The 12779-nt window shown below is 42.5% G+C and overlaps 1 protein-coding gene across 5 annotated transcripts in view; it reads right to left on the reverse strand.

Annotated features, from left to right (window-relative positions):
• Nucleotides 1-5316: 5316 nt before the first annotated feature.
• LOC103972758 (eukaryotic translation initiation factor 2 subunit gamma) overlaps nt 5317-12779 on the reverse strand; it is a 33005-nt gene continuing 25542 nt past the window's right edge. For 2 of the 5 annotated variants that reach the window (XM_009387105.3, XM_009387104.3), the window contains exons 3-9: nt 8759-8820; nt 7885-7997; nt 7715-7817; nt 7370-7597; nt 7040-7258; nt 6424-6684; nt 5317-5890 (exon numbers count right to left, since the gene is read on the reverse strand). In XM_009387105.3, coding sequence (XP_009385380.2) covers nt 5588-5890; nt 6424-6684; nt 7040-7258; nt 7370-7597; nt 7715-7817; nt 7885-7997; nt 8759-8820 — 1289 coding nt within the window. In that variant the 3' untranslated portion in view covers nt 5317-5587. The remainder of the gene's footprint in view (nt 5891-6423; nt 6685-7039; nt 7259-7369; nt 7598-7714; nt 7818-7884; nt 7998-8758; nt 8821-12779) is intronic. The other 3 variants (XM_009387103.3, XM_065174675.1, XM_009387102.3) reach the window with 3 other exon arrangements.

The raw sequence follows: 12779 nt of genomic DNA on the forward strand, positions 1-12779 counted from the left end.
ATCATAATAATAATTAATAAATTTTTAATGAATTAATATTTTTTGAAACTAGGGACATACATGGAATTTTTAGAATTATGAAGGGCATTTTGGTAATTTAGATATAATGGACAAAATTAGAATTCTCATATTCACAAGGACAAAATTATATTTTTTCCTAAAAACCTACTGCCCTTCCCCTTCTTTTTTGTTGTGGCCATCGTCACCCGTCACCCTGCTAGCGGCAATCATTGTAGGGGGCGGGGCTGCCACCTCTACCCGCGGGTGTAGTGCCCCTGCGGGTGCCGATGCCCCTACAAGCAAGTGTGCCCATAAGCGGTGCCACCCCTCGAGCTAGTGCCATTGTAGGCGGGCGCCCCTGCGGGAGCCGTCCCCACAAGCACCTCGCCACCGGGCTGCCCGTAGGTGCCTCACCCTTAGGCTGCCCGCAAGTGCCTCTCTCACAGGTTGCCTGCAAGCGCCTCACTCACGGGCTGCCCGTAGGCGCCTCACTCATGGGCTGCTCGGGGGCGACGGTTGCCTCTTGTAGGTGCCACCCTTTTTAGCAAGTGTCACCCGTAAGGGGGCTCGCCCACGGGCCTAGCGCCCACAAGCACTGCCCTTACGCATGGGTGCAGTGCCCATGCTCAAGTGGCCTGCCTGCAGGTAGAGGGTTGCCACTTGCTGGCCGCCTGCAACCCCTACACGTAGGTGGCCGAGACCTCCCTTGGGAGCTCTCGGCCAAGGCTGCAAGCAGCCTTTAGCTAACCTGCGAGGGCAGCAACTCTCGTCTTTTGCGTTAATGATTTTGATGACAAAAGTCTTCCTAAAACACAATACACGCAATTTAAAATCTATCTATCTTACGAACAACCCAGCTCTGATACCACTGTAAGGAATTCTAGGGGCGACATCACATGCGTAGTAAAAAAACATAAAATAAAATCCCTAAATTTCCCAAAGATGTGTTCGTCATGGTGCAAAGATTGGTATACAAAATCCACAAAATTAAAAACCACACTTGAGATAGTTGTGTTACCTAGAAAAATCGTATATCCTTGAATCCCTATAGATCTGTAGGAGAGAATGAAGGAGGTCAAGCGTCCTCCTTTCTAGCGGTGATACAGATAGTAGGGCTACGGCGACACTCCTCAAATCTCCAAGCCTGCTATTTGTGGAGGAGAAGAGAAGGAGAGAATAAGAGGTGGTAATCAAAAACCTCTAGAGTGTTTGGTTCCCTCCTATTTATAGAGGCCCCCTATCAACTTGACCCTAATAGTTCTTTCCCTATTGGGTATCAGATCTCTATCCAACTACCCAAGTCTCTTAGATTAGTGGATTTCTATCCAATAATCTCTCATTGGCTCTTATTTGATCTCATCTATAGGATCCAATAGTTTAAGGGCTTATTGGATATCCAATAAGATAGGGGGTCCGACGAATATCTCATATCCAAATCTCTACTCGTCGCAACACCTACCATATGTGTGTGACCCTCTAGGCCCAATATCGAGTTGAACATGAGTCATACCTATCATAACTTCTTCTGGCTCAGTGAATTATTATCTCCATAATAATTTACTCAACTCATCGATTATGGACGTACTATGCCACTACGCCATAGTCCTTAGATGATACAGGGGAATCCAATCCTTTGGACCTATCTGTCCTTAGTTACTATGTATCTATAGTCCCTCATCTATCTAATACCTCAGAGACTATATAGTGGGCATGGTACTATTAGGCCCATACAGTTTTTACTTGAGTCTCACTCTAATCATATTCTCACGGAGAACTCTTTCTCTCTTAATCTGAATGACCCTAACTAGGGATTTTTTTGAGCAAGAACACATAGGATATTCCTCTCATGACACTGAGAGCGGATGATCCTCTATCGACACTCAATAGCCCTCATAAGGTTTACTATCACTCCTGATGGCCGGTTGTGCTAGATTTGGAACCTCCATACCTATAAGTCCGGTATCAAAGAGTGGTGTACTCATACAGGATATCATTGGTGTCTCAAGTCTAAGGATCGTATACACCACTGGGACGACAGAATCACTGTTTAACAATAAGACATTATCAACCATCCAGCATTTCGTGAGCGGATTAATCAGTGAACTCATTCTCCAATGAGCACTTGCACTATATCCCTAGTGTCCCCTCATGAACAACTATGAGACCAACTGCATCCATCATATGGACGAGTATGTAGCACACTAGTCTGTCTGATTATCTCGATGTCCCTCTCGAGTAACCTATGACTCGGATTATTTAGGATTTGTGTTTAAAGGTAAATTGGTCTCACTATCGTGATCTCATCACGATCTGATTCCTATTGTACATATCCATGGATATCATAATATATTCATGCAACAAGCAATATAAAGTGATAAAATACTAAATAATAATAATAAGCAAAAAGACTGCATGTCAAGTCGCACATGTCATCACTCACGTGATTGGCTTGCAGGGTACTTATGACTAGCACCAATAAGAGTTAATAAGATATTATTGGGTAGGGACCTACTAATCTAAGAGGATTGGGTAATTGGATAGAGATCCAATACCCAATAGGGCAGGATCCATTAGGGTTAAGTTGACAGGGGACCTCTATAAATAGGAGAGAACTAAAGGGCTATAGACTTGGCTTCTTGGTTGTCATCTCCTATTCTCCTCTCCCATTCTCTTCCTTAGCCAATAGGTGTGGAGATTTGGGTAGCGATTTGAGGAGCGTCTACGCAACGCCTATCATGTGGATCACCACTAGAGAGGAGGACGCTTAACCTCCTTCATCCTATCATATAGATAAGTAGGAATTCAGAGATATACGATCTCCCTAGGTAACACAACTATCTCACACATGGTTTTCAGTTTCGTGTGTTCTGCACACTAATCTTTGCCCGACGATGAACACCTTTTGGGAAATTTGGGATTTTTGTTTTATGTTCTTCTATTGCGGATTTGCTATCGCCCCTAGATTTCCCTATAGTCACAATTCTCCACTAGGGCCTGGTAGCGCTCCCACACCTTGGCAGAACGTCATTGTGCTAGCTTCACCGCGATGGCGAACCACCAGTCCGAGGTGCCCTCCGAGTACGCCACCAAGGCCCATTCGAAGAGCTTGTCCTCCTCTCACGTCCATGGCCTCAGTGCATATCCTCCTCTCACATCCATGGCCTCAGTGCCACCCCCACGAACTGTTTGGAGAACATAGACATCAAGTTGCCCTCGCCTATCCATCATACTCTTCTTTCACAAGAAATGGGTGAGTTGGTAGCGGAATGTTTTTTACTTGACGCTATCGTTGGTTTGCCATATGCAGCACAATCGAAGGCACACAAGAGTGGCATTCCAAAGGAGATCCAAGCATCGGCCTCGCATGCCACCAATGGTGCCGCTGGTATGTTGTCCACAACACAACTTGAGGCGTGTGAGGGTGGCGTTCCAGAAGAGCTCCGAGCACCGACCTCGAATGCCACCACTGTCGTCGTCCTTGCACCCCACCGATGCCAGTGTTGTCCATAGGGAGAAAAGCCGGGAAGTTCATATGAAATTACTTTTGCTCCTTCCATGCACGATGAAATTTACGACGTGAGAAGAATTGAGGTTAAATATTTTATTTTTGTAAGTGTAGGGATATAGAGATCAAGATGCTAGTCCTATGTAACTGTATGAGGTAATATGTAATTACCCCCACTTTAAACATAGTCAATGGGTATAACATTTTGCCATTAGCTTTGTAAATCAGTGTAGGATGCCCACTTGGCTTCTGAGGCTTTTATAAGGAGAAATCAGACTAATTATATATTATTGCCTATAATTAGTTATCTTTAATATCTTGATTCTTATACTTTCAAAAATTATATTAGAATTTTTATACTTAATGAAAGTGAAACATTTAACCCTAGTTTTTCTTACGTTATCAACTTTGTTGACGGAAATACCGCACATGCTCGATGGTAAACCGAAGTGAGGTAGAGTCAACAAATGCTCAATGGTAAACCTTATGGTATTTTCGGTAGTAGAATCAATGGTGTGAGGAGAAACATGATTAAATATTTTATTTTCATAAGTATAGGATCTCAATGTAACTTTTGAAAATATATGGATCAAAATGCTAAATATAGCTAATTACAAGAAGTAATCCGTAATTAGCCTAGAGAAATCCTAGTCAAATCAAATAGAATTTTGGTGAGCTAATTATATATTACCCCTATTGTTAAACCTTTTTAGCATCCTAGTCCCTAGATTTAAAAAATTTACATTGGTATCCCTATAATTATGAAATTGAAATATCTACTTCTATTTAAAAATAATATGTTTATGTTTCACTAACATAAACATAAAAATATTTTTAGCATCAGTGGTGGTAGTGAAAGACAGCACCGATGGGGGGCCGCGAGTAGTTGTTGTGAATGAGTTACATTTGTGTCAACATTGACATAAATGCAGAGTGGCGAAAGGGTCGTTCACTACATCAGTGTCGACATAGTTATCGAGTGACAAAAGAGCTACTCATTACCGACATCGATGTAGTTGTTGAGCAGTATCGCTCTACATTTGTGTCGGTGCTGATGTAGATGTTGAGCGGCCCTTTCATCGCTCAACAACTGCGTCGGTGTAGTGAGTGACCCTTTCACCACTCTACATCTGCGTCGGTGTTGACATAATTATCGAGTAGCGAAAGGACCGCTCGATATCTACAACGACGATCCTTTTACCGCTCGACAACTATATTAACGTCGACGAACGACCCTCATCTCTCACTGTCATTCTCCTCATCCACAACAATTACCCATGGCTAACGACACCATCATCCGTCACCACCAACGAAAACGAATGAAATTACCCTTTCATTTATTATTTTTATATTTTCATCGATAAAACATATAACATTAGGATAAATGGATCTAAATATCGAGATAACATTAGGATAAATGGAATTGGTAATTCGGATCAAACCATACCGGACCGACTGCCTATTTAGAAAATCATGCTTTGGAGTTGGTAATTTGGATCAAACCATACCGGACCGGCTGCCGATTTAGAAAATCATGCTTTGGAGTCGCAAAAGTAATTCCGAACCATACCGGACCAGCTGCCGATTTAGAAAATCATGCTTCGGAGAAGAATGAAAGCAGCATATTTTTAGAGAACAGATATTATAGTCAAAACATGACCTTGGGATGGTTTTGGAATCTAAATGTCATGCCGTTTATGTCACCTGGTACTGTGGCGGGCTGATACTGATTGCTGGCTCTAACTGGAACTAGTCACCAGTTTAGCATTTCAGTTGCATACAATTAAATAGCCAAAAATAAACACTCGATCTTAAAGTCTTAGACAACATCTCATTGCCTTATAACTCGCTTCTGACTTACCAGCAGTATCAATATACCTGGCTTTACATATCCCAAATGAATCAAAAATCAAGATATGAGAAAGAGAAACTGTGGATGGCCACATTTCTGAAGAAAAAGACTGTGTATCCTCAACCGTACAAAAATCTTTTCCAGGAACTCTCTACCTTCTCAAAAGTGCTCCCACTAATCTCTTGCTCAAGAAACTCGTGATTTTAATGTGGCCCTTGGATGAGATCATTTTAAATGGGGCAGGGTGGGACATCAAGGGTTACACCAGCCTGAATCTGACCCCAACCAATTAGACGCCAGTGCTTCTCGACCCGCCGGCTTAGGGCAATCTTTTCCCCTTTGCCTGTGCATACTGGTGCAGTGAGCTGCAGCTTGGCCAGGTCAGTCTTCACAGCAACAACTCGAGCTCCGGTTGACATAGATCCGATGTTGAGCATCAGGATCTCACCTTTTGCCAGCTTTGACACCTTGCCTTGTTTCTCTGTGCCCTTTGTCCTCACACCCAAAAGCCTCCGAAGAAGGAAGAAGTTGACCTGTAAGATCCACTTTTTAAGAAACTCTAACCAAAAAGGAAATAGCAAAGAGAAATACAGAGGAAAATCAATGCTAGCTGCAGTTAGTTTCTCGACCATAGGTATGATGTTGATAGTTCTATCCCAGGTGACTAAAAATGGTCAACCTGTGATTAAATCTTGGATCTAATAACAAATCTATCCTCACCCACTGGCGATATTTCTAGCACTCTATGGTTTCACTTATCGCACATGGTCAAAATGCCTGTCACTTTGTCCATTGATTGGTCCCACAAAGGGACCAATGTATGATCCATTCAAGGGCAAGCACCTAAAATTACCAGACAGCCCTGTTCGGGAAGTTGGCAGTCTAAAGGATGAGTTCAACTCTGCCAACCAGCCAAAAGGTACATGGAATGCAGATGAGAAACAGCTTAATATGTAAAACCAACCCCCTTAACCACTCCCTTGACTATGGAATAGTTTTCATACATGACAATTGTCATCATATAAGTCATTATTATATTAGGATGGAAGGAAGGCATGAGGCAAACCTCAAGCTCGACAAAGACGTCAGGCAGAGATCCAACTTCACCCAGAACCTGACCCACCAGCCTATCAGCACGTGTCAAAGTCGGGTCCATCGTAGTGCCTACTCCAATAAGTCCACCAGGTACAGCAAACTGAAGCTCATTTTGCTCAGCATATAGTGAAACAATCCTCGAATATATGGGGGTGCACTTTATGTTCCCACTTTCATCTTTGACCACAATTCCAGGACGGACTTCAATTCGTTGGTTTACCTTCAAAACACCCTGTAGAAAGCAGCAAAAATTTGAGAATATCAGAAGTACGGATGAAAATGTTACAGAAGTATGTGAAATAGCTACTCCACCCAAAGATGAAATAGCAGAATCTACAACCATAACAACAGTAGCAAATATGAGTGATGGAATGTCCTTTAAGAGTCACATAGAACAGAAAAAATTGATTGCCAAGAGATGTAATAACATTATAGCAGATACGTTATGACGATAATGGTAAAAGGTGTCAATACATTACAGTTTTCTAAAACTTCAATGAGAAGTAATCACAGATAAAAAAACAGAAACAAAGATCATATGATGCACTAACAAAGCTCAATATTTAAGATCATAAGAAGCTACATACCCTGAGGATGCTTCCACCTGCTACACCACCCTTTATCTCGTCAACTTCAGAGCCAGGTTTGTTCACATCAAAAGAACGGATTACAATCATGTTTGGCGGTGAGGTAAAGTTTCTCTCTGGAATAGGTATTTTCTTAACTAGATACTCACAGACAACATCAATATTGTATTTCAATTGAGCAGATATTGGCACCACAGGAGCCCCATCAGCAACAGTTCCCTGGAAAAATTATTCGAAATCTATCAAATGTGATATAAGTCAAAATTGAGCATCATGCAGAGGTTTTGACTGTTTAAAAAAATTTAGGCTATGCAATAATTGAAAGTTTACCATAATAAACTTCTGGATTGATTCATGTTGATTGATTGCTGCACTTTCCTGGATAAGATCGACCTTATTCTGTAAGATAATAATATGTTGGAGCCGCATGATTTCAACAGCGGCAAGATGCTCAGATGTTTGAGGCTGTGGACAGCTTTCATTGCCAGCTATTAAAAGTAAAGCACCATCCATAATAGCAGCTCCATTGAGCATTGTAGCCATAAGGATATCATGACCCTGTTAAGACAAAAAATAAAAAAGGAAAAAGATTTCATAAATCTTTAGACTGATGCGCATACGTTTTATAAGTTATGCTAGATGTCTAATAGAGTTCTGCAAAGATGAGCATTTTACTGGGCAATCCACAAATGAAACATGTCTTAGGAGTTTCATCCTGGTGTTCTCAAATCCTGGAACATCACATAGAGGACTGTCCTCTTTTCCGCTCCCATAAGCCCTGCATATAACATAAAACATCAGTACAGCAGAAGATATATCTGTGAACTTCTCCTTAGGAACCAGACTTGTAACACATAGGCCGTGGGCATCTATCATCTTCACACTTGTAAATTTTTGCATTAGCATATCCAAGCTTGATAGTGATATTGCGCTCCAACTCATTCTTGAAGCGAACAGTCTGCAAATATAAAAAAAAAAAATCCTCAATGAATCTCTGATATGGAAGTGATATGGAAGGTAAAGATTTTCTTAGAAGATACAGGCCAATATACTATTCCCGATTATATATTTGTCATCCAATATAATAAACTGCAAACCGGTTCTTTTATGCAAGTGCATATCCATTTTTATTAACCAACAACAATAATAATCATCAATTACCAACCATTGTTTCAAATACCGGTTGATAAGGTGTGCACCAAGTGCGATACTAAACAGCATGAGTCAACATACCACCCAATATACCAGAAATATACCATCACCAATATTTTCCTGAAACTCGATAGCAGACTGAGATTAAATCCTTGCTTGCAACCCATATTTTGTTTTAAAATTCCAATGGTCTTTGTAGGATCACTTGGAGTGCTATTATCTTGCCTGCTTCCACAGACAGGCACTACCTTCTAGACACGTCTTAAAAAGATGCACATGTATTCCTCATTATCGTTTAACAGTAACATTTAAGATGGCATAAGTATATATTAAAATATACACTTCAGTCACCATTTTTATTTCTTTTCTTGATAAACACAAAACACAAAGCAGAGTGTATTAATAGGTTACTGAATTTCTTAACTTACCCTTGAGAAAACAAAAGAAGAATGTCATGGTATAACAAATTATATGATCTAAAAATATTCAGTCAACCAGAAAGCAGAAATCACTTTCAATGAAGCCTCAAAGAGTCATCAAAATTTAAGCACACAATAAAAGAAGTACCTGAACACCAGATATTGCTTTTACCACAGTTGACTTTCCATGGGCCACATGACCAATGGTACCTAAGAATTAAATATTAAAGAAACCAATTAACAGAATTTATGTTTTCGACGAGATAGTAGAGTCATGGAAGTGACTGACAGTATAAAGAAATTAATTTCTCAATCAGATAAAAGGAAATAATGATCAGAGGTCAAAATTAAATAAGGTGAAAACCAAAAGGAGAACTTTTGACTTAATGCACGCTCCAAGGTAAGGCCACCTCAGACCATAGGCAACCTCCACCTATTTCCTAAGCATTTTTCTTAGCTTTCTCCCAAAACACTGAACCTTTCAACTCAGAATATCTGTTGATATCAAAACCACCAAAACATGTCAATTTTGGGGATGATTCCTGACAAGATATCTTCTAAGCTGGGAAATAGTTTTGGATAATACAACTATATTTATTATGCAAAAAGAACAGTATTTGAACTTTTTATATAAAAGGTTATAGAACAATTTAATGCTACATACAAAGAGAGAAAAGCAATAATTCAATAAATAATGGGGACTATCTATTAAAAAAAAGTGTATCCATAGGTAGTTCTCTGCAGAAATTCATAAATAATATATATTTTGCATATATCACTATAAAGACATGCAAATACTACAATGAGTATCAAAATTTTTCTCACATGTCATTCAAAAGAATATGTTTGCGGGTTAAGGTCCATTTTAGCCCCTGTGATTTTGGCCATGAACCTCTTAAGCCCTTGTGGTTTACTCATATCTAAAATAACCCCTATATTTTTAGAAATGTAACATATAAGCCCCTCCCATCAAGTCTGAGTTAACAGACGATAAAGTCTGCTTATATGACATGCTAACTCACAATAAACCATTAATATAATGATACGTGCAATTTAGGGTTAAGGTCCATTTTAGCCCCTATGATTTTGGCCATGGACCTCTTAAGCCCTTATGGCTTACTCGTGTCTAAAATAACCCCTATATTTTTAAAAAATACTGCATATAAACCCCTCCCATCAAATCTGAGTTAATAGACGTTAGAGTCTACTTACGTGGCATACTGACTCACAATAAACCATTAATATAATGACACATGTAATTTAAGTTTTTTATAAAAAACTAAGACCTCCATCAATGGTAGGAGGAGACATCATCGTGGAAGCGACCACCAACAGTAGCACCGAGCCGCTGTTGCCTAGCAGGGCATTGTATACACATAGCCTCTCCCACGCTAACAACGAGCTCAGGAGCTTCTGGATGTCACTCGCTAGCTCCAAGGCGCATGCCACCATGTCGCCACCGTGGCGCTGCCCGTCACCGCAAATGACACCCACTCCGATCCCGACGAGTACCACCATACATTATAAGCCACCTCCCCCATAAAACATGGCATCACGACAATAGAGAGCACGCGGAAGGAGCAGTTGAGCTGGTCCATGTAGCCCTCCTGCACCCACTCGCTCTCCCCGACCACCTTATCAAGGAAGAGGAAGCAGTGGAGGATGTAGCAGCGGACGAAGGTGGAGAGGTAAAGGTAAGAGAGGGCGAAGGTGAGGGAGAGCTAGACCACCACGACGTAGGAGCGACAGGTGAGGGTGCAAGAGAGGACGAAATGGGAGGCGATGTGTCACGGACTTAGCTGGAATTGCCCTAAGTCGTGAGACACCCTTGCGGCAAAGACGCGAACTTAGCTTGAGTTGCCTAAGTCGCGAAGCACCCTTGCACCAACTTCCCGGACTTAGCTGGGATTGCCTAAGTCGTGACGCACCCTTACGATATGCGTCCGCAAAGGGTCAGCCAATTTGCAACCTTACTCAGGTCCCGAAGGACCTGTAAAAGAGAAAGTTGATTAGTTCGAAGAACGAGCGACATACAAGTCCCGACGTCTCGCGAAAGGGGATGCTTTACAAGCAATTCAGCGAGCACCTTGCATGCACGAGAGAAAAGAGAGAAAAGAGAAAAACAAGGACATTAGAAAGTTGAACGAACAACTACAAGTCCACAAACAGCTGCTCACCGGGTGCCAAGTGCGAAGACAAGTTCCCGTCAAGTTAACGTGTGAACTTGTGAAAGATTGTTCAACGCCCGACAATATAACGAAGCCCCATCTAGCCCTGTGCCACCCGGGGGGTTCTAGGGTGCTAAGATGGCTGACGTTTCGCATGCAGCTGCGGCTTGCCGAAAACAAGCAGTGGCACACGAAAACGAAGCTGTTTTGGGCAGTTCGGCCCGACGCGGCGAGCGATCGCACTGCAACGCTGCAACCTATTCGAATATACATTTTTACAAACAAAAACACATAAAACTAAGGCAAAACATGCTGTCATGTATCGGTACAAGCATGCAAATGTGACAAACAGTTCGTTGAACGATGTTGTTGTGCGACGACCTGTCACAGACAAACTTTTAAACAGTGTTTGATGTAATGCTTATGTATGTCCGTGTCTTTTGGTATGTTCATACTTTGCCTAACATGAAGAGGGACAGCCGAAGGCTTAATAGTCCCATTTTAGTTGGGTTTGGTGATCGTTTTAGGCTTGTAAATAAAGGTTGTGTCATGTGGACACTTGAGAGAGATTTTCGGTCTGTAGTGGACCATTTTACCCTTTGTTGTGCAACTGTTCAGAGCTTGTAAAGTCTGTTTGTAGTTTGCATTGTCTATAAAGTGTTTTCGGAAATGTTTTCTTGTGGATCCCGAATGAGGCGTTTTCTCTCTCTTTCGTGGGTCCTAAGGGACATGGGAGGCTTCGGGGAGGCTGACCTTTGCGGACGGACACGCAAGGGTGCCGCACGACTTAGGCAAAACCAGCTAAGTCCGTGACAGATGGTATCAGAGCGAGACAAGCACTCATAGAAACACTTAGCATGCAAATGTGGGGGACCTAGCGGGGCTGCGTTGAGGGCAGTCAGCACACGCACGACCGTTTGGGGGAAAACGGGCATGGAGATGTAGGGAAAATGAGTCGCTCGGAGGAGCGGGCATCTGAGACTGGCATTCAGAGGAATGGCCAACCCTTCGTGTAAGAGGCACCACGAGAACAGGCAAGCTTGGAAGAATGCGGAGCGCACAAAGGTTGGGATGGTTGAGTTTGAGCTACGGCTCAGCGTTGACAACTATACTTGATGGTGCTCAAGGCAAGCGAGGCGCTTGGTAAAGGATGAGACCATGCAAGGTGGAATGAGTTGCTCAGCGACCGTAAGAGTTGTGCAAAGCTCACAGAGGTGAGGAGAATTGCTAACTCAAATAATTCGGTACTCATACATGGGCTTGTATACGGACGATGGAATGTTCGCGGCCATCCCAAGGCGACCGAAACTCGGCGCCATGGAGCATTGAAACTTTCTCTTCGGCATGTGAAGGATACGTCCGTAGGAGGCTGAAGTGTGCAATGAGTTCAGCATGTTGCTAGGCCTTGAGTGGTGCAGCGGGGGTTGTATTGATGTGGAGTCGCAATCTAGCAAGTGCGTTTGCAGGAGGCAGACCAATGCATAGTTTGTTCAGCAAATCGAAGTAGTCCAAGGGGATGGTGGTCTCCGAAACGAAGAGAGATGTTGCTCCAACGGGACAGTTATCCAGGAGGGATAAGTCCCGGTTCTCCAGAGGGAGAATCATGTGGGACGGACCTCACATGTTGAGGAGGAGTACTTAAACAAACAACAACTCCACGAAGCTCAGTGGACCGAGTAAGCGACGAGGAGTCGTCGTATGATCTCGCTTGAGAGAATGCATTGGTGGATGCATTGCGAGATCAAGTGGGGGAGCGACCCAAAGCAACACAAATGAAGGCACACTTGGAGTCAATATAGAGATCGGACTTAAGGGAGGGCTGACCCGTGGAATGGTGGGCGCGAGGGCCACCATCAACGCAATGCAAAAACGAGGAGCGGAGCAACTTGGGTGTAACTTGGCAAAGTACCCAAGCCGCATGAAGGGAGCCAGCATAGAAGATGAAACATGGAGCAGAGGCACGGTGCTTTCCTTGGACAGAGGTTAAGGACATAAACTCTT

The sequence above is a fragment of the Musa acuminata genome, chromosome BXJ3-11, assembly GCF_036884655.1.
Source record: "Musa acuminata AAA Group cultivar baxijiao chromosome BXJ3-11, Cavendish_Baxijiao_AAA, whole genome shotgun sequence".
NCBI lineage: Eukaryota > Viridiplantae > Streptophyta > Magnoliopsida > Zingiberales > Musaceae > Musa > Musa acuminata.